This window comes from Orbicella franksi, chromosome 2 (genome assembly GCF_964199315.1).
Source record: "Orbicella franksi chromosome 2, jaOrbFran1.1, whole genome shotgun sequence".
NCBI classification, from domain to species: Eukaryota; Metazoa; Cnidaria; class Anthozoa; order Scleractinia; family Merulinidae; genus Orbicella; species Orbicella franksi.
This window is the reverse complement of record NC_138146.1, coordinates 15,140,409-15,162,986: the sequence shown is the minus strand read 5'-3', so window position 1 is coordinate 15,162,986 and position 22,578 is coordinate 15,140,409. Positions and strand designations below refer to the sequence as shown.

Here is a 22,578-nt window from a genome sequence, read left to right as displayed (position 1 = left end):
TGGCTGTACTTATCGAGCCCTGCATGTCGGACATGTACCTGCATTTTCCACCAGGATCCAACAATCGTTTGAACGGCAACCAAGATAACGTCAGGAACGCAAACAGATTGTCTGATTCACAGCTAGAACGCAATTTCAAAGATACATAGTAGTTATTTGTTTCGAGCTGGCCAAGTACTTGTTCTTTGACGTCATCACCTCACCATTACGATCTTATATTACCCAGAATCCCGGCGAACGATCTTTGGACTCGTCACGCAATCTGTCCGATAAAAAACGTCACGAGAGAACATCTGCGACCTTTGTTCGTGAAATTATTTTAGAATGGAACGAAAAGGCCTTACTGAGAATATATCTGATAACAATAAAAAATAATAATTACCCTTATTCTAAATTCTATCTTTTGTTGAAAACAGAAAGTGTTGATAAGACTTTACTTTCTCTCTAGAATAACGACAAGGCTGGATACAATGTTGGCGATGCTGAGCATACTAACCCTGGAGATAATATTAAAGAGTACAGACAGTTACCAATGGTAGTATCAATTAAATACATTTTTATTGTATAGTCCTCAATCCCTGTCTTTGAATGGTCACATACTAGTGTTTATACATCCACTGAATTCACAGATATGAATTATTTTGTTTGTTTGTTTGTTTGTTTGTTTGTTTTTTTTTTTGCCACCATTCGTTATAAAGGAGTTCTACATGAGTGGATGTGAAGCCAAGGCCAAATCCATCAATGTGGACATCATGTGGACAAATCAACACGGGACCGGCCCAAAAACTGACGACAGAGTGGAAACACAAGTTATCTTACAGTTCATGTGTCAAGCCTTTCCTGACGAGAAGTTCCCCAACGGCAAGCTACCGCTGAAAGCGGATGTGAAAAAAGAATTCGAGTATCATACCATACGTAACGGTCAAACACTGAATACTCAGGGTTTTGCAAACGGAGCGAGAGAGAATGCCTACATTGCAAGAGAACGTGGACTTCACGAGCCAGCCTCTTACTATCAGGCGTATTACCGCAGAGAAAGAAACAAAGGTATCGCAAAGGGGAAATTAAAATAAAAAATCGAACGCCACCCCCCGTTTTCCTGGCCTCGGCGTTTGATAAACGTTTACAGCAAAAATGAATAAGGCCTTATAAGAAATCGACGTCATAAAAAGTGTCTGCGGTAAGACGGATCAATAGTACGACGCTTTATCAGGTGGTGCTACAATCTTGGTATTGCACCAAATCATTAGTGAACAAATTGCCCCAAGTTGTTATTTTCTTCATGGCATAATAGGTTATCATGTATAGAGGTTACCATAGAAACAGCACGACCTTTCACTTAAGTTATATTCTTTTTAGAAAGGTATTCTGCCTAGCTCATTTAGCCCGAGAAAGGATAAATTTGAAAAGCGCCTTAAAAGAAAATACAAGCAATGCCTTTATTCATGTTTTAGGTTTGTTCACTGCTGACCAGAAACTAAGAGGCGATTTTCCGATTTACACGCGACAAAACCCTGCTGGAACAAGGAGGGGCTTGGAGGTCCCCGAGGAGCGCGATTACTATCCTTACTGGGGCCCCACCCCGTGGAAGGACATTGCTATCATGATGAGTGATAAAAAGACCAAGGATTTGATGAAAAATTACGTCAACAGTCCTGAATATGGATACAAATGTGAGTATTTATTGAGCAGTTCAAATCACTGCTGTAGTTAGCTTAATTAAGAGATAGGCAGCGACATCGTGGTTGGACAACTGGATCTCAGACCGAGGGGATCTGACTTCAAGCATCTACTGAGAACACTGCTTTTGCCGTAATCTCGGGCAAAGGACTTCTCTATTGTACACTGAGCGCCTTTCTTCAGGAGTATAAATGGCTACCATCAGCGATCTGCTAATTTACATGTGTCATTCGTTTTGAGACAGTGAATGTATGATACTGGCTGCGCGGGTGCTGTGAGTGTTGTGTAGGTGTTTTTTGTTTTCAGCCCTAAGCTACGTGTACACTACATGTGAATTCAGTCAACCGACCTTTATTTCAGTTTATCTATATATAATACCTAATGGGCTCCCTGACTTCACTAGCCCCTATGGTTTTTCCAGGCAGCGATGACTCTATTTAATTAAATGTTACTTTTTTTTCTGACTATAAAATGTAACTACGAGTACAAATAGATAGACAGGTTTTGGACGTTGTTGTTTTTGTTGCTGTTATTGCGGAAAGAGAACATCTATAGCAAGAATAAATACCCCTAACCACTTTATGCGTGCAGGTCTTTTGGACAATCAAAATATACTGCAGCATACCTTTTTTACTCGGCATTTGTTTGCTTACATTTCTTTAGATTTATGTATCATGCCATCAAAGCTATCTGGTAACCATGACTGTCCAAAAAAAGAAGACAATCGCCCGGCTGTTAGTTGCGTTGCCAAGTACATTACTACCACATCGTGTAAACTGAGCGGGGGAAAGTGGGTGAAATTTATCACTAACTACTTGGAAAAAACCCAGGGCGTATTGGAAACGTGCTAGAAGAAGGGCTACAAGAGGCTGGCGAAAGGCTTACCGTACGAGCCTCACATGCACTCGCAAGGATCGGACGAAAAGGAAAAGTATGTTGTTCTTCATGAAACCCCGGATGTGATCTACGCCCCATCCACTGTCGTTAACCACAACGGAATGAACATGGAGGGAAAGTTTTCGTCGTACAAGTGGAAGGTTCCATGTTTCCCAACCAACACCACTCAACGTTGCGCCGGTTACGAATAAGGTGAGGAAAGATATTAAATGGTGTGTAGACGCCATGTTCTCTCAAATTTAAAATCAGTGGCTTTAGCTTCATTTCTACGGTTGCAAAGTAAATTAAACAGGTAGACTAAAACATCTCCAGCAATGTTATGTGAACGAAGATATTTTCACTGAAATCCTTTTCCGAGTCTTTCCAATTTTAAAGGCAACGAATGATAACAATAAGCTTTCGGCCAGAAACTCTTTTCTGATGATGAAAGTTATATAAAGACTGAGTTATTAAATAGAGTAGAAAGCGGATAATTCAACAGACTTGAATGCTTTTTCAAGATACAGGCTCCGCATAAGAATTAAATCGAACCGCTTTTATTCGAGCCGTCGCCTCCTTTGTTCTCAGGAGTGACATCTAGCGTGACACAGTGTTTTTTTTTCTCTGTATGGTTGACTGTTCTGTTGGAGAAGATAACTCGTGAATCTTTGCTTCAGGTACAATATTACAACCGCTGACGTCCCACGAGAATTTAATGCCAGTAAAAATGATCAGTAAGTGATTTGTAACACATATTCTAAAAGTATTAGGGCTGTCTAAACCAAAGATCTTCAGTTCAAATTATCGTTAGTTATAATCAGAAGCATATTACGAATGATTTTGCTGAGAATTTTATTGAATTGCATTTTATCAACCAGAAACTCCTGAGAATTGTTTAATTCTTAGTCTTATGCCCTGTAATAAGTGGCTAATTATAAAAGCAGATTCCGCGGCCCGCCATATCTAGATCTTAATTCATCTTATCACCCTGCAAATGAAGAGATCAATCGATTTAATAAAGATAACCACGCCCTTTTGTCGTTCACCGTTTGAATCATTCTTGTAAAGATTTGACCACCTTTTTTTTGTAGAGTCCAGAATGACCCTAAAACCAAAGCAGTTGATGGTAAAACCGATCTACAGCTCGCTTTGAACACCGCGCAGCTCGGCCGAACATTCCAGGACAGAAGTCACGTGTTTCTCCTTAAACCGCGGAGTTTCCTTCCTCCAAAATTCCAGCATTCCAACATATCCTACGTCGGAGAAATGGGAAAGAGAGGAAACATTGCGCACGTTTATCGAGCCATGGAATATCGTTTCACTCCTGAACGCATTACAGTTACAACGGATGATGTGGTGTGCTTCGTTTGGTCTGGTGAGAACAAGCTATACGAAACTGATTTTTTGGGAAAGAGCTTTCTGAAAAAAAGCCATTAATTCTATTAGATTCATTTAGTGTTTTTAAAGTGATTTTTAAAACAATTATTACGGTTGGTGTCCTATCTTGCAATTTTACTGGCTCAACCTATGTACATGTAATGTCTGTGCATTGATAATAGCCACCCGCAATCTATGGCTTACTGGGTCTTACTGTTGTTTTTGTATGATCTTTCAGGTTCAAACAACAATGCCAACAACGACGGAGAAGGAACAGCACGTAAGAAGAATTCCTAATTTATTTCTGTTACTCAAGTTCTGTTCTACTCCAACTTCCAATTGCATTGGGCTTAAACGCATACGAATGCACCAAGTTAAAAGCCTAAATTTTAGCTTTCCATGGGTTTGTGCACTGTAAAGAGCTAGGTATTCATCTACGACTAGCCTCTTCCAGGCGTTCCGTTAGTTGGGACGCAGCGCGAAAAACAGCGCGCGAAAAAATAATAATAATAAAAAAAAAAGCGCGACCGTTTTTCGCGTTCCGCCCCAACCAACTGAACTCCTGGAAGAGGCTAATCAAGAACAAAAAACACTGCAATCCAAAGTACATCTAAGTGGAAAAGACGAACTTTGCAAACACTGATTTTAGGGAAAAAAAAAACTGAGCAGCAAATGCCAATTTCAGAACCACGGAAGCAATTGCCGAAAGATAATTAACACGCGAAACGAAATCAAAATCCTTGATTTGACACAACAGACGAAAACAAGATCAAAAGAGAAGAAACTAAAGTAAACAATTTTGAAAGAAATGCGCCCAATTATCTGCTTATTTCCTTCACCTTCCCTAGACCTTTGCTGGAATAATTTAGTTAATTTATCGAACAATTATGAGAATATCATTACCATATGGACGTTTATTGACAAGTATCTGAGATAACTTGCTCAGTAACACCACCTCGGGGTGCTATACACTTAACTGGATAGTTCAAATAATATTCAGCTAAAACCAAGGTGTTATAAAAAAGTGTTCTATTGTTTAGAGTTTCTAGCATTAACACCTTTCGGCAACTGGCTCCTAATTGTCCGATTCAGTATGTCATTGAAGGTGTTCCTTAAAAACTTAGCTTTGATAGTGGGGCAATTTCATTTCGCATGCCTTGCAGGGAGGCATCAATCAAACATAAACTTTCACAAAACAACACGTACCTAATCTAACAATAAGACGAAATTGACTTCGTTTTCATTTCAGGTACGGATCGCACTAACGTGTGTTGGGTAAAGGAAGGATGCAGCTCTCTCAAGCCAGCAGCGTGTTACAGCTTGCCTCTTGAAGTGGTTGATTCAGTTTATTTTGACGCTGCTACGTTAAATCTTCACCTTAACAAGGGATGTTACACAGATGAGAATAAACCACTTCAGAATCAGTTGAACAACGCCCCAGCCTCCTGCAACCCGCCGTGTTTCCGCATCAAGAAGCCTGGGGAGTACTGTTACATGAGCACGCGCAATAACAACTTCTCCAACCGACGTCACATGGGACAGATCACTGTTACCGAGGTTGTCGTGGACTCCTAATTGAACTTTGACTATTTACCACTCCAGAAACACGGTGTTTTGGAGGCTTTTGAGATCATTTGGGTGGGTGAGGAAAAAAGTTCAAATCGCGACAACACGGATAGGAAAGAAAAATATTGTTCCCAGCATCTTTCCTTTTTTAGTCCCCTCTCACTCCACATTTGGAACGAGTTCACCGAAAAAAAAAGTCACAACAAATTAAAAACTTTCCTTTACCTCTATGAAGACAAACAATAACTTTTCAAATTGGTGTACAACTTTCACATATCACATTTTTTTTTTTCTTAACACTCAAAAGCCCACCAAAGCTTGAAACCAATAACGCCGACGTTTCTGGAGTGAGGGAAGACAGAGGAGTTTAATATTTTCTTGTTAATTCATGTAGTATACACAGTAATTGTGTAAAGTGATCATCCACATAATGGGTTAGCTAGTGTTTGAGGTACTCGCTTTGAAGCTCTGAGGAATACAGAAAATACGAATTAAAATAAAAACAGACATTGAAGAGTCTTGTTTTGGACGTTTTTTAAGGACAATTACACCACTTTTCGATCCAAAAAAGAAACGGACAATTCTCGTTGCACCCAGTAAAGCGAAGGAGCTCCAGTGAAAAAACGTCAACTGTTTAATCGGAATCCGGTATTATGTTGAGAATAACTTTAGTCGAGAAGCCCTTCTTAGCTTCCCAGCCTGCAGGGCTTCTTTGCAATCTAATCTGGTAACCAATATGTTTCAAATTAAAGGAATACCTTGAATTCAACCTTAATCTCTATCTATGTTATTCGCTATGTTCAATTGATAAAAATCACAAATGAAACGACTTAACACGCTTAATATTCGGTTAACTACGCCGATTAGAACATTATCTACTCAAGACCCTGCTTGGATTTTAGCCCGGCAAAATTGCAAAAAGCAACGAAAAAATCAATTGATAGGACTCTTGCTTGAAAAATGTAGATAAAATTTCTTACTTTAAAGCAGAACTGTTAAAATTTCAAGGCAAAATACAAGCAATTTTAAAAGCTACCACACAGGAGAACAAGTTTTTCAGTTCGCCACTTAAAAATCGAAACAAAGACCCGTTTCATCAAATTAAAGCGCGAGGAAAAGTTCCTTACATTTGGCTAGTTTTTGCTAAATGATTAATTGTTAGATCAGTCATAATGCCTAAGCTGGTACCTTAGTTACAGAAAGTCACAGAAAGTCTCTTGGGTGTTAACAAACTGTTGTGTTTGTTGGCCAAGAAGAAGTCGTCGCATAGGACGTTTTCCAAGTAGCTGGCTTCTTGCTCATGACTGATGATTATGGCCACCAACTCTTGAGTCACATTCTGGGCATTTGTTTTCTTCTATCGCTCCTCCACCCTCTGTGATGCAGTAGATGTGACCTTTATGGATGGGAAACAAAAAACGAGTAAAGAGAGAAGATCGGGGCAGAGAGAAAAGGAACATAACTGGAAAGCCAGTGAAATCAACTAAGATCTAATCAGTCGATTGAAATATAGTGTATAGTGTGGACCTTTAATGCAGCTATGAGTACAAAATAAAGAAGATTGATGCCTCTTACAAACCGAGATTGAGGTCCGTACTATAAGTTACGGACCTTGATTTACGGCACGCGCGCTTCTGATCTCGCGTGGGTATAAATCGAAGTGGAAAATACGAGGATCCGTAACTTTCAGTATACGGACCAAGGGCTAATACGATATTTTTTAATATGTCTGACTCTCTTGTCTGTGTGACGAGTTCGGCAAACGGACATTCCTGCACGAACGGTACGTCAAAAACGAACGAGTCATTTCAAAAAAAGTTACTATCCAAATTTTCCCAAAGAGAATTTGTATGAAAAGCATTAATTTAATTTTGCACATTGATGTTTAAGTCACACTCACCGTTTGGACACTTGAACCAGTGTCCCTGTGTCAGCCCCATGGCCTTCACGGTCAGATCTTTCTCCTCTCTTGCTACAGTATGGTTAAGCTCTTGAAGGCCTTGTTCACGTCTTATTCGTTCAATGCGAGCCCTGTATCGCTCTCTGCGTTTCTTGTCTGAAAATGTTGCAAAACAAAAAACTATTAAATTTCTTACACTTACCAATAGTACGTGATTATATCGAGATAGCGTGCCTGTAGTACAGTAAAATGCTAGGACAGCACATGTAGCTTTTTAATGGTGGATCTGGAGTAAAACCGCCCCAAGAGTTTCCAATTTTTCAGACGATTCAATATTGCAAGGACTACTGTAAGAGTAAAATCTTGCGCTTGCGCGTACAAATACACTTTTTTTCAAACAGCGGAATCCAAACTTAAATGCGAGAGACCAAAACCTGCCTTTCCTTCCATTATGATGCATTTCTGTGCTAGGCAGGTAGAAGCGGAAACGAAAATTCTTCTGGTTGGCAATAACTCCCTTTTTTCTAGCCTTTCACGGCAGTTACTTAAACAAAACAGCTCCTAAATCTTAATTTCCTTTCAATTTCTGTTCTTACCAATTGTGTTCTCTGAATCGAATGCTTCTTTAACAAAATCGACCTTGACAGTGTCAGTGACCCCTAGCTTAATACCCCGGATGTCAAGTTGCATCTTCAGCATTCTGTAGTCGATCAGAAGCTGTGTTCTGTACATTTCTTCTCCGAGCTCTTCCATTACTTGGTCACTGAATCGAACCTGAAGCCGTAACACACGTTTTCGAAGTTGTTCCACTTTTCTCTGGAGGTCTTCCTTCGTTTCCTGAGACCGTTCATCAGCTTCAAAATAGCTTATATCATTTTTGAGTGTCTGAAGGAAAGACAGCAAACTGATTTGGTTGTCAATCACGTTGATTTGTTCATCCGAGAGATTCTTACGATCCAGCAACCTCCCGATTACATCTTGGTCTTTGGGGAATTTCAATTTGAGCCTGGCTACTTCTTGGTCACGCTGCCCTTTGCGGAGTAAAATCTTTTGTTTTATTCGTTCGAAGTCTGCCAGAATCTTCTTAATGATGTTGCCGTACCTTAAACTGATGCGGATGGGAACACTGCATTTTGGGCAGAGCTTGAGTTGGATGTCAACAGGCTTCCCGTCATGCGTTGTTTCCGCCTGCTCCATCCACTGATCCATCATTCGAACTTCAAACACGTGACCGCAGTCTGCCAGCTCCACGAATCTTGCGTTCGGTTCGCCCTCGGTGCCGAAAAAACTCTCTGTCAACTCCTGCTTGTGACACACTCGGCACTTCTTCGGGCATACTTCCCCACAGAGACCGATGCAAGGATGCCTGCACCTAAGTAGCTTTGTACATGGCATGTTACATCTTGGGCGGTCGCACAGCTCTCCACACAATTTCGTGCATGTGTAATGCTGACACTGCCACATGCATTTTTCGTTACAAGGTTCGCAAGGCTCACCACATTTCTTGTTACACCTGTAGTGTTTGCAATAGTTGCCGCAGTGTTCCTTGCACGGAGGGCAGGTTTTGTTGCACCGTCCTTTACACTTGTGACCGCAAAACAAGGTACGGTCGCACTTTGCTTCACATGGCTCATGGACTCGACCACACCAACAACGACTGCAGTCACCTAATATACATAAAAAAGCTACACATCAGTATTTAGTCAGAGTTAGACTTGAAACTTCTAAACTTGTCAATATTAATCTCAATATCACCGTTCAAGTTTCAAAGTTGAACGTTTGTAACAGAGGAATCTCTACAAATACGATGGTCATTCACGCGTGAACTTAAACACTCGGAACGCTGAGAGTGTCTCAGCTCAACTTCCAAGGAAGACGCAAGAGCGGATCCAGTATTTTTCAAGAGGGGAAGGGTGGTTAGTACTTTGGGGTTGCAGAACAATGAAACATGGCTCCAAAATGTTGCAATTTGAGAATTAAAACCCAATTTAAAACTGTTACAACAGAAATACTAGCAATGCCACAAACTAGAAATTACAATGAGGTACCGGTCCTGAGTTATTGCCTTTACTTCTGCCAAATATTCACAATCTTCATTTTTTTGTTTTGTTTCATTTCCGCTGCACCACGAGTGAGATGGCTAGCCACCCCATCCACCCCTTCCCCAAATCCGCCCCTGAGACGAAGTAGGATTAAAATTTTCTGGTTTTATTCACAGCTAGGAATACAAGCTCGTTTTGAAACAAACTTTAATTTGAACTAGAAGAGAAGCACTGGATTGAATTATTATACTGTTACTTCACTTCTTGGAGTTTGACCTCCCGATACCCTGATCCGAAAGTTCATAGATGTGACTGTGTTCCTGAAAGACTTACCGGCACAAGGGTGTCCACACTTTAATGTCACACCACAAGGTGCCTTACATGGAGTAAGAAGTGGATCCACGTGACATTCCGTCTCGTTTTCATGTCCACAAGGCCATCTTTTTAAGCACACACGGGAGCACATCGATGTAGACTGATTCTTGCAGATGTAGCAAGGACCACCCTGAAAATGGTTCTCTCTAAACCTTTTCATACAAGGCCCACATGCTTGGTAGTATTTCCCGGAATACTTCTGAATCAGTGGGCAGTGCGCCTTTTTCTTGGTGCATGGCTTTTTACAGTCGTAGTCCTCGTGCTCTGGGTCTGTCGGATGACAAAACATCTCACACACGTGACCGCACTTGAGTAGCTTGGCACATGGCACGGTGCAGCCTCCGTCTGGTGCCCAAGTCTTGAAGTCATCAGCACATGACCCGTCGCTCACGTTTTGCGGGTGGTTTTGGCACGTGAGCGTTAATGCTTTTCCCACATTCCCGCGCTCTCGCATGTCTTTGATTATTTTGCTCCACAGTGTACTCTTTGCCTCCAATAGGCTGATGTTTCCGATGCAGAAAAACCCTTTCTTAGCGCGTGAGAGCGCCACGCAAACCCGGTTTTCTATCTGGAGGAAACCGATTTTGCCTTCTTCATTACTTCGAACAAGTGACAGAAGAATGATGTCACTTTCTTCGCCTTGGAAATTGTCCACTGCGCAGACTCGAACTCCGCTAAAGAAATCTTTAGGCACAAGTTCCTTTTTGAGCTGTGTTAACTGGCCAACGTAAGCTGTTAAGACTGTAATTTGTTTTCTTTTGTAACCCTGAAGGATGAAGTAGCGACAAAGGGCGGCCAGGAATTTAGCTTCGTGTTCATTTGACCTGCTCTTTCCTTCTGGGGTACGATCCTGCATTGGAGAATTAAGAGACAAAAAGGAAAGGAAATAGGGATGGCAATTGCTTAAGTAGGGTAATGCGACAGAAAGCGGTTATGAATCTGGCTTCGTGTTGCCTGTAATGTTTTTCATAAAAAGTAAACGTAGTTTGTTACCAGCAGTTATCCCAAAATGAAAGAACACAACAAGGGGTTGGCGAAAACAAGAGGAACTGTTTTACCAATTTTATTCAATATTTACTTTCAGTACCTATGCTAGACGATCAACCAGAACTGTATATGAAGGTGCCACTTGTTACAAAAAAAAACTATCTGAGCGAATTTTGTTCTTAGTCTTACTTGAGTGCAAATTACGAAACACGACTAAGGCAGCAAGCTGGCATGCTTGTTCTATTTTCTCATGAAAAAACAATTGTAACAGATTTCGTGAGTTGAAGGGCTCCCCTTTGTTTGTTGATAAATACACTCGCAAGTTTATATCACTCAACCAGAACACGAGCCCGCTTGTCAAACCATCGAAAATTACATACTATCATCCTGGTCAAAAGCCTTGGGACACTTTGCACTTTTGCCAACATATGATCTTTCTCAGTGTCAACCTACCCCCACTCCCTCTCCCCAGTACAATGTTGATGTTGATTGATTTATCCAAAGTAGACCAACTATTCCAACATTGCTTGGGGGGAGGGGATGGGGTAGGAAAATTGAATTATTATTTTGTCAAGTGTCCCAAGGACTTTTGTTTGGCCAGGATTGTAGCAACGGAGGCTCGTGCGTGGGGATATTATTTAAAAAAAGATTAATGTCTGTCATTCGTATTAGAAAAGACTCCCTGCATTAGTCTCAGTTGCTAGGCTAGCTGGTTCCAGTCTAATACCAAGAATAGAAATATAACCTATTCATAGAGACAATACGTGCTCGGGTACCTACCTCAGTTTCTTCATGGTCCACAAAAAATACATTACGAGCCACGCCCTTAATGTTGTCAAAATTCAGCACCGATTCGTGATTTTCCAACTTTGGATCAAAGTAAATGTGCTCCAGCATTTTGGAGATTTCAGGTCGCATGCGATGCTGTAAACGCAGTCTTGTAAATGGCATCCCATTCTTCACCATTCTCTCGAATAACGACACGTCCAAGTTGTAGTGTTTGGCGAGGTCGTAGACTGTGGGATTGGGACGGAGTTGTTGATGATCACCAATCAGAATCACGTGCTGACATCCAGGAGTTAACGATGTCACAATGTGGGACTCCAGTACTTCAGCGGCTTCTTCCACAATCATAATTTGCGGTCGCAGTTGTTGCAAAAGCTTGCGATACTTGGCAGCGCCTACATTTAAAAGAATGATTTGATATAAGTAAGAAGGGAAAACTAAATTATGACGGATATCCGCGAAAAGGCTATTGATTACTCTTCTGATGGAAGTTAACAAAAAAACACCTGTTTTATGTAAGGAGCTAAATCTTGCCATTTCGACGATAGCGAAAGAAGAATATGTTTCTGCGTCGCGCCATAATCTGATGGGCCTTTCATTTACAGCACAGCCTGAGAACCGAAAGACTTAGGAAACTGTTTTTGTTTACGAAACAGAACGTTGAAGCTGTGTACAATTAGAAGATTTCCACTAGATTTCAGATTTTTATCTCGCACTATTTAGAATATTTTTACAACGCCCGGCTAAATTACAATTCACAACAATTAAGGATGTAGACATGAAAAAATATATATCAGAGTATATGTCAAGTTGCTTTATTCATTTTTTTCCTTTCAATTGTAACTTTTTAAATTTCTTACCAGTCGTGGTCATCCCAATTACATCGGAACCAATAAGTATGTTCAGGTCTAACTTTTCTTTTTCTTCCTTCAGTCGCATGACATCCCAATTAAATTCATACTGATGGTTGGATATGGTGCGACGGTAGTGTTGGCGAACATCCATCAGCCATCGCCGGTACAGACTCCAGCGGTCTTCAAGGCTCAAACTCCAAACATCCGTGACCTGCAGTGTGTGAGGGGAAATAATGGTCAAATTAACTGTTATAACGGTATTGATGGCAATACAGTTCGGTCAATCACATATATTAAAAGGAGTAAGTAATCTCTAATTGAATTGCTTTAGTTTTCCTCGTACCCTAATTCCAGAGCTTTTTCCATTTCTTTTCTAATTCAAATTTTGAGATTCTGTTAACATAGATTTAATAATCATAGATCTCATAATCACCTATAGGTAGGTTGATAAATTATTTGCAATTTTCCTTTTTTCTCTCATAGTCAGAGCCTTGCTTTTAGTTGCTTACCATTTTTGCTCTCTCATCTGGCATGACATCTTTTTTGCTCACTTCGTGAATCGTGATCCTTTTTATCTTCTTCATCAGTCGATAAAAATTCTGAATTTTCCATCCATCCTCGCTTTTCCTGCTAATATCGGAAGGATCCTCAGCGCCCAGTTCCTCCTTTTTCCTAGCTGGCTTCGAACTGTGCTCAAAGTCAACATCATCATCATCGTCGTCATCGTCTAGAATTCTTTGATCCTGAATGACGTCAGCTTCGTACCGCACATCCGGATTCTGATCGTTATCGTCATCTTCCTTTGCTGTTTCTTCCTCTTTCACTTCCGCTTCCGCTTCTTCTCCCGTATTTTCTCCCCCTTGATTAATACCAATTCATATTAGTTATTGCCGTCTCATTAAAAATTCCCACTCATGATCAGTTGTATATACTTCTGTGTATTAGTGCAATGTTCCTCTATGTTTAAGTTATATCCCCTTCGCTACAATCACCAAGGGCGCGCAGTAGCGCTAAAAAAGTTGCGTTCCTGTTAATGTATTTGTTTTCGCCCTTTCTAAGGGACACCAAAATTTACGCATGCATTTTAAAATTTTTAAATGTGATCTCTGATGGTCACACATTTTACATTTACTCTCAACATAATAGAGCGGAAAGCAGATAATAACGTGTTGTAACATTATCGCATTCCTCGATAGTACAAGAGACTGAAATTTCCTAATAGGAAGTACCGGGGTTTTTCACGAAATGTACTTTTTACATGAATAAGACATTTCAAACATGGGGTAAGTCTCTGCAGTCACCATATGCTAATAAGGCAAAATTTTGACCCAATATGGTCTAAGATCTTGTAAGCGACCACCTCCCTTAAACGGCTACCAAGGCTTGACATTTTGGGTGGTCGCTTACGGGAGGTTGGACTGTAGAATCAAAATGCAGACTTCGCATATTAAAAGCATCCTCCACTAATAACGATTTCTCTTCAAGCGGCTTCTCGGGAAATCCAAAGATCAGAAAGATAGATGTAGCAGCTCATTTTTTGGACCCTGGACTCGACTGTGATAGGGATGACTACGTCTGAGAAAGGCTGGATACTAAGTTCTAGTAACAGGAACAACAAATGCATGTGAATATATGAAAGATCATCATTGAACAGCGGAGAAAGATATGAAGACATGATTGATCATCGCAGTTATACACACAAATTAAGCAGTTGTGAAATTAAAGCCGGAAAAAAGTGTGTATAACTGCGATGATCAATCCGGCATGTCTTCATACCTTTCTCCGCAGTTCAAATATATGATCTTTCATATATTCACTTGCATTCTTCACCATCTACGGGTATATTTCGAACTCACAATGTGACCATCTCCCAGTTGGCTTGATAGCTCAGTTGGTAGAGCAGTGTACCGGTATCGCTAAGGTCATGGGTTCGAATTCCGTTAAAGCCTGAATTTTTTTCAGGCTTTAATTTCACAACTGCTTAAGTTGTTTATATAACTGCGATGTTCAATCATTCTTCAAGAACAACAAAGGAGCGTTTATTTTCACCTGCATCTATAACTGTTCATTACCTCCTTGGTTGGGATTTGCCAAGTCCATGGACAGCTGCAACCAGTGCATGATACAGCTCTCGTTATTTTCAGCTATTTCAACAAATGGCTGCTTCAAAGACTCGTAATGAGCGGTCGTCATGCTTCGAGCGTGGTCACGCAACTCGTCTTCATCAAGTACGTCTTCGCGACATCTCCGTAACCTGTAAGATGCATCGTCCACTTTTGACTGGGTGATGTCCATTTTCGCACGAGCGTCGCTAATGGCAGATCTGATGTCATCGGGAACGTTTTTGTCCTGTCGAGCAAACAGTTGGAAAAATGTTATTATATATATATGAAATAAACAGGAATCGACCCATGCTGTAATGATTGAAAACTACTTTTCATTAGCGAAACAGAAAAACTCTTTTCAATACCCGAGGTAATTTCATAAATAAAAATCGAATGCTTATTTTCCTTGTCATCATAGGGTTACTTGTGAACAATGTCTGCTATGGCTGGTTAGTGGACAATTTAATATTTGTTTTAGTTCACAACAATTAAACCCACTGCGCACGCACGGTTTCAGCCTAAACTAACGCTTATTATGAAGTTTAGAACTCTTCTACTTTCAAGCCAGAAGTGAAGACAGTCACTGGAGAAGTAACGTTTTACTCCCCCATAAGAGATTATGATCTTGTCCCCACATATACATAGAAAAAAATAATTTTTATCCACCTTGTTTATCGGCTTGTGATTTGATTTACCACTATTCGTTTTACAACGTTTTCTTACAAAAGTGTTGCACATTTTCCCTTCAAATCCTCACAAACTTTGCTGCAGCAAAAACTGGAAATGGCGTTGCATGTTTTGAGTTTTACCGAGAGCTGCATGTCAAGTGTTGTAGTAGACTCGATATCCGGCCCTTTAGTGAGTGCGCGTTCCGTGCCACACGCGTTGGGAGGAGGATACATACAGGTTGACTGACAACCGAACTCTCAAAACGGATGAAAATCAAACTTAGCATTTTAGCTCTACAAAACATCCGTTGGTTCGTATCGATTTGAATCCTTGATATGGAGACAAGAAAACGGGCAACAATGGTATGTTGCTCTTGGTTAACAACCACTACCTTTGGAGGGTCTTCTTCAAATTACCAAATTCATTACCCACCACGGTTGCGAAAAACAAGCAAACCTATTTCTATATTTTCGTGCATATTTCGCATATCCCTACGGAAATTGAAATATTGCAATATTTATCTTAACCGACCGACCAACTTCAGCTGCCTTCAACGATTGTACTACAGCTTAGAACGCTATCGCAAGTTTTAAAGAACAAAAGTAGCAGTGAAAAAGGTACCCGTGGTATAAAATGGACAACATGTAGACACAGTTGTGAAAATATGTATAATCTTGGACGCATACAAAGGAAACTAAAACACAAAAGAACCTCAAACTGAAGACCACACTGTCGCAAAACTTCAGCGCATTTCAGTCTCAAGACGGTTGAACAAAATTTTTGTTTTCGAAACGAGTGCACGTTTTAGCAAACAAAGTTAGCGAGCAAACGGAGGCTCCTGTTAGCTGGAACGAGAAGTAACCCGGTTGAATTGTTCCAGGTCTAATTAGCAACTTTTCCGATAAGAGTCTTTCCAACCAAATGTTCAGAGCTTGGGACAAGGATGGCGTAAAGGACTACAATCCATAATGGAACTAACGACTCTGTTTTTCAGGAATTGATCGTGATTTCTCCATTCTCAGTGAATTCTTGTTTGGTACGATCGCTGGAGTGAACGTTATCAAAATTTGCTGGTGAACCTCACCTGATACATTTTGTGTTTCAATTCCGACAGACTGCACTGTTTCATAGTCTCACTCTGACTCCTCCCTCCAACTCGCACAATTCCGTCGGGATGGAACTGATGGATTCCTTCCAGAAACTGATCAAGGGCGTGGTTTGTGTAGCAGACAACAAGGATTGAGCGATGCCCAGAAGAGACTCGGTGGCCATACAGATAGGTGTTAAGTCGAAACGCTCTACCGCTGTCCCACTTCTCCTTGTTATGCAATATAACATTGGCAATCTGCAAGAAAAGAATTCGTCCTGTCTTAATTTAAACGCGAAGAAAAAGAAACAGACTGGTATCTAATAATATGTAACAAGACTAATAGTTAATAACAAACAGATGAGTCTGCGGGAGAGAGAAAAAATAATACCATAATAATAATAACAATACAAAATGTTAGTAAAGAAAAAGTTTTTCACTGCCAACGTTTTCATTCAAGGCTGGCTTTAAATCACGAATTAACAATGTTTCCTTAATTTTACAATGTATATCTGACCTACCAGTTGCTAAGATATCAAAATTGTCCCATTTAATATTATGACCCGTGGAAGTAACGTGATCCGCAATGGCTGAGGTGTGACTGCTTTTAGCAAGGGCCTTAAAATGTTCAGTTTTTCTATCGTGTAGTCGACGCTTTGTTTTTCCTATATAAAAATCATCACAGTCCCAGCAGCTTGCCTTGTAAACCACCTTAGACATCTGAGAACGGCTGAACCTGTCCTGTACGGGAAAAAAGACTTAATTCGGCGGGTGTTTCGGAAAATTATTTTAACGTTAAACAACCATAAAACTTATAAATACAAGATTTAAGTTGCCGGGTAATTACTTTACTTTGGAACCCTAAAAATGGTAAAACAATGAAGATTTCTCTCTTGGGAACTGTAGTGATAGGGTCTTTAGGTTTGTTTTGATGTCTATTCACTACATCGTTCATGTTGTACGTGATGATACCACGGGGATAACCAATTTTGATATCTTAGCAACTGGTAGGTCAGATATACATTGTAAAATTAAGGAAACATTGTTAATTCGTGATTTAAAGCCAGCCTTGAATGAAAACGTTGGCAGTGAAAAACTTTTTCTTTACTAACATTTTGTATTGTTATTATTATTATTATGGTAATTTTTTTCTCTCTCTCTCCCGCAGACTCATCTGTTTGTTATTAACTATTCGTCCTGTCTTCGTTTTGCTAACATGCCAAGTTTTAAAGAACATATGATCATCTTTCTCCAACAGCTACTCCAAAACTGGCAAAGTTACAAAAAGGATCCATAGAGTCAATCTACCTTCAAACCAATGTACGTCTTTCCAGTCCCCGGCGGTCCTTGAATGACAGCGAATTCTTTGGTCAGCGCCATCTGAAGCGCTTTGAACTGAGAGTCATCTAGACCCAGATCTTCCGCAGACGGCCAGGAGGCTAGGTTCAGGAGTGGAATATTTTTTCCTTCGATAGAAATAAAGTGTTAGCGGTGTTAGCTGAAGAGATCAGAAACAAATCATTGAAGAAGGTGATCTCGAGGACAACGCCCAGTATTTTAGGAGTAGGGCCATTTTTGTGACTTTTAATCTGAGAGTAAATCGACTCTAATGGTGAAGGACATATAACATTCAACACACGCTAAAACTTAAAATTACCTTTTCCAACCGCGTCTCTAATGCCCAAGCCGAGTGAACGCCGTAGTTTCAGCCTTTGTAGCGGTGTTGCAGTGCTATAGAAAGAATTGAACAAAACCATTAACGCGTAGGCTGGCTTCCTTTTGATCGCTTCTATCATTGAGGGAAAAAAAAAACAGCGATCGTTGCCATGCAAATGGGAACTACTCTTAAACGAGCGATCATGGATAACGTTCACTGAGACAAACCTCAGATCTACCTCAACGATTGTAGAAACTGAAGTCAACGTTGCGATCATATGGAAACCACTCTCGAGAGATTGTAGCAATAGCTGCGATGACAAATATACCAGAATGCAGTGCGTTCTTATTTTATCCGAGTCCTCTCCGACATTTTTTATTGTATATCATATGGAAACTGCCAGTCGTAAGGATCACTCAATATTTTGCCAGAGCGATAACAACGATCACAGCAATTTCGTAAGAATCGTAGAAATATAAAGCGACATAACCTGCGTAGCTGGCGGTTTTGGTGTGCTTTTTCAGTGGGGTTTCGTGTCGCGGAACGTGAGCGAAGCCGTGACATTCTTCTCGCGGCATGGTCTTCGCGGCTCGTTCCGCACTATGAAAGCCTAAACACCAGCTACTAATAAGATGTCTAGTAAGATATATGTCCACCTCATACACACGGATATTTCGCCAGCTGTGCTGCATTGAATGAGGTAGATATATATCTTGCTAGACATGTCAACATGTACAGCATGTCCAAGAGCACAATATAGTCAATCACAATTTCTTCAATTTTTGCTTGTTATACCTAGCAGTGGGGGTCCGGTGTGGATTCTTCATGATGGGTGTCAGATCAAAGGTCCCGTGTTGGTTTACATAGGCAGGAGGTTCCACTTCTTTCTGGCAATTTACAATGTACTTCTGTTTTGATAGAACCACATCATACGGATGTTAAATCAGGGTTGGAGGAGCGTTTTCTTTATAAATCCAAGTAGATTTCAGAGCAATTTCTAATAATAGTTGAAATTAGTAAAGCGAAAGGTTCACGCATGATGATCAAAGGCACTTTGCACAATACATAGTAAAAAATGAAAAATAAACACTAGCTGTTCCTTTTAACCTGTGTGACTAACGGCTCTAGTTGTGCGATGGTGCACCAGGGTTTTGTTCAGGGAACGCGTGATGGATACGAAGGCCAACAAAATCACAATGTTTTCAACTGTGTAGATCATCAACGATTGATTCGTACAATCTCTTACCTCAATACACATAAGGAGGCTCAATGTAAATAAACGACCGAATAATGTACTGCGGGAAATTGGTTATAAAAATGGCATTGATATGTCACCTGGAAGGGCAGTTCTGCTGGATCAATTTCTTTCAGGCCCTCCAGCACATGACGATAAGTTTCAAAGAAGGCAATACTCTCCACCATCTGGTACACGTCACCTTCTTCAAGTCTTACTTGATCGTATAGACGTATAACCTGAATGTTCAGTATTCCCTAGACAGGAACAATTGCCACTATTTTACACCCACATAGTAAGCAGATAGGGTAGTAAGAGCTAACAAAAGTTGCATTGTCATTTTCAGAAGAAAAGACAAAAAAACGTTTAGAAAATTCACAAAACTGCTCCCTTAGTGATCATTTAAGACGAACTCCAAGTGGAAATTTTGCCGTTCGCAAAGAAACGTAAAGTTTTGAAATTTCTTTATTTCTCAAAGCAGGATTAAGGTAATCCAGGAAAAACATTGATTTAGTTTGATTCTCATTCAAGGTTTCTAACTTTTCAGGGTCCAGTTGAACCCACCTGGCTACCTGCGTGTTGATTATGCGTAAAAGATCGTCGAATTAACTCGTGTGGACAAAAGCAAATTGCAGGCGTTTGCAGACGCAGATGTACACGTAGTGCACAGCCCTGAGCCTTGCTGACTTTTTACTCTGGATTAGTGTTAATCTGCTTTTCGAACAACTCGGTCCTCTTCACTCGTGTTAAAGACCGGTATAACTTATTTCGTAAAGATGTCACTATTGATCGGGAACACACCGTCGTCATGAGGAAGGAAATCTGCCGCCTCTCTCCAACCTTTCCACCCTTTTCTTGCATATCAATCTGCGTAGCTGACGATTTCTCTTGGGGCTCGTTCGCCAGTTACTACTACTTGCATATCCTCGAGCGCTTTCAAGAGAAAACAAAAGAAGCCTTCTGTAGGGGAGAGAGGGCCTGCAATGATCACCCACTAAATGCTAAACAAACCTTCATCAAAATGAATAATGTTCAGAACTTACGCAGCTTATGTCCCACAGCTCTCGATCGGCCACAGTGGCAAGGACAAAACTATTAAAGTTGTCCTTGGACAAACAAATCAGTGAGCCGAAGATGAGCCGTTTGCTGTTCTCCCAGCTTACATGCCTGAGTCTGGAGTTGTCAAACTTGATCCGGTAGCGGATGCCGTTGGAGGTACATACAGGATACAACAACCGAACATTACTGTACACACGTATGTCTTGTAAGGACTGTAGTGCACCAATCCTAGTGGACCCCATACGCTCCAGCAACTGCGCGATCCCCTCACGGAGGGGCCGCACAAAGTCTTCACGAAGGAGTCGAAATTGTACGTCCAAATAATGTTCCGCATCGTTGTAGCTCCCATCAATTTTGTTCCTTCTGAGAAAGGGCCGTCCTTCAGACAAGATGTCTTCCTGAGTTGGAACAACAGAGAGACAGCGGAAACTATCGGGTGGATCAACATCATCGTTCATCTCAGCTAAAAAGTACAGAGATATTTCATCACTGCACGAATAGATGAGAAATACAAAGAATGGAAATGTTTCTTATCTATCTCACCATCTCTGCGAGGCTGCCTTCTTTTCTGACGTTCTTCATCTTCCTTTCTCTTCCGCTCCTCGGCCTTCTCGGATCTCAATTTCATTAGTTCATCTACCTCTGTGACGAGGGCACCATCAACCAACTGTCTCGTGTCAGACAGCCTTTTTGTTCCACAGTACAGGTCGGGCACCGGAAGATCAGCATAACAGCTCGGGAATCTTCGGAGCAATTCGCTCATTATCTTGACAACATTTTTCAAAAACACTGCGACGTCACAAGGAGGTAAGCTGTTAGCAGATAGCATGTTTAAATATGGTCTGAGTTGCAAATTGAGAAACGACGACCCTCGTAACAGGTTGAGTAGCTTTAACAGGTCCTCCTTAGAGCTGCAGTCACAGGCTTTCGTAACAATGCTAACGATCAAGACAATCCAGTGATCTTCCATTACTGACTGCTGTTTTAATAAATACTCTGTGGCTGGGAAACATCGACTCGATGTTAAGTGGAGGATTATTTCGTCCGAAGTTTTGGTTTCAAGGGCTTGAAGTTCCCCGAATCCTAGCTTAAGCTCAGGTTGGTTTCTCGGAGTTCCGCCGCCACCACGACCCCTTCTACCCCCTCTTCCGCGGCCTCTTCCACCGCCCCTCCCACGGCCTCTTCCACCCCCACTTCCTCTGCCTCTTTGGCCTCGCCAGTCGTCCATTGACAGCACCTCTGAAACAAAATAGAGTTTAAAGAATGAAAAAAATGATTATGAGAATTTTTAATTGGCTGTGAGGCTGTAAAACGCCTTTGCTCCGCTACATGTATAATTATATAAATTTTAGAAAAATGTTGATAACAAAGAATCTAGTCTGATTTAGTTGCCCGAGAACGGCATCGTTCACTTCAATCAAAATCTTCCCGATCAAAGTCCAGGACTCTATGCAGCTGAAAAACCTATGAAGCCTCCACTCTTCACTCATTTGTTAATTTCAAACACTACTCCTCGTTTCTACTCCCTGTCGCTAGTTCCCGTTTGTAGGGAATCCTGTGCTATTGATTTAGTTGGTTTGCAAATGCAGCCGAACCAGTTTAAAGAGTTCTATGCATTAACTTGTGAAGAAAATCAATCTACAGCTGAGGAATCAGATTTACGAAGCGTTCCAAACTAGAATCTGAAAACAATTTTGCCAAAAGCCTGGACAGCATCTGATCATTGCCAAAACTCTGCATTTTTAAATGGTGAGACAGCTATGAATGCAACTTTGCATTGAAGCATGACTGATGAGTGTGTTATTGAATTCCACGGTATGCCGAAGTCGCATAGTATAGAACGCGTAAAAGGTCGAAAACAGCATTTAAAAGGACCAGATAGGTATATGTCACATATCAATTCAATTCACCGCAGTTCCGAAGTATGGTCACCAGGTATTTCAGTGTTGTACTAATCAGCACACAAGAGAGATGTGTGTAGCAAAAAAGCTGTCTCTGACTCGACTCCAAAGGTCATTAAAGAGTATTTTAACGAAGAAACTGGTTGCTGGGACACTGTCTAGTTTTTACTTTCTTTGGACGACGTGGACTATTCATAGGGACTTGTACCGGCATATTAAGCCAATTCGATTCGGTAGGAAAAGTAGCAGAGAAAAAACTTTCCCCGCAGCGACGGGAAACTCGAGGGGATCTCGACGACGATGGGAAGTTGCAACATCCTTGGTAATGGTGGAATGTTTCGTTAATAATTACTCACGAATTTCATTTTCAGCTTGTAATTTCAAAGTAATTCGAGTTAAATAACTTCCAAAAACCAGTGTAAT

General features: G+C 40.8%; 3 protein-coding genes across 3 annotated transcripts; 2 read left to right on the top strand and 1 right to left on the bottom strand.

Moving 5' to 3' along the window:
* Positions 1-343: 343 nt before the first annotated feature.
* Positions 344-2,107, top strand: LOC145478192 (uncharacterized). Its single transcript, XM_081456134.1, has one exon. The coding sequence runs from the start codon at positions 708-710 to the stop codon at positions 1,071-1,073; it is 366 nt and encodes a 121-aa protein (XP_081312260.1). The 5' UTR covers positions 344-707; the 3' UTR covers positions 1,074-2,107.
* Positions 1,301-5,508, top strand: LOC145470919 (protein DD3-3-like). Its single transcript, XM_081454775.1, has 7 exons — positions 1,301-1,310; positions 1,455-1,673; positions 2,344-2,470; positions 3,234-3,290; positions 3,648-3,931; positions 4,172-4,213; positions 5,183-5,508. Exons 1-7 carry the CDS (start codon positions 1,301-1,303, stop codon positions 5,506-5,508), a joined length of 1,065 nt encoding a protein of 354 aa, XP_081310901.1.
* Positions 2,191-21,603, bottom strand: LOC145478189 (NFX1-type zinc finger-containing protein 1-like). Its single transcript, XM_081456131.1, is given in 15 exon segments — positions 2,191-6,895; positions 7,400-7,555; positions 7,996-9,066; positions 9,775-10,666; positions 11,584-11,984; positions 12,450-12,654; positions 12,953-13,302; positions 14,516-14,792; positions 16,302-16,562; positions 17,613-17,770; positions 17,962-18,035; positions 18,757-18,869; positions 19,297-19,452; positions 20,239-20,717; positions 20,798-21,603. Coding segments are annotated over 15 exon segments (5,481 nt in total). The 5' UTR covers positions 21,483-21,603; the 3' UTR covers positions 2,191-6,692.
* Between the last annotated feature and the right edge of the window lie 975 nt (positions 21,604-22,578).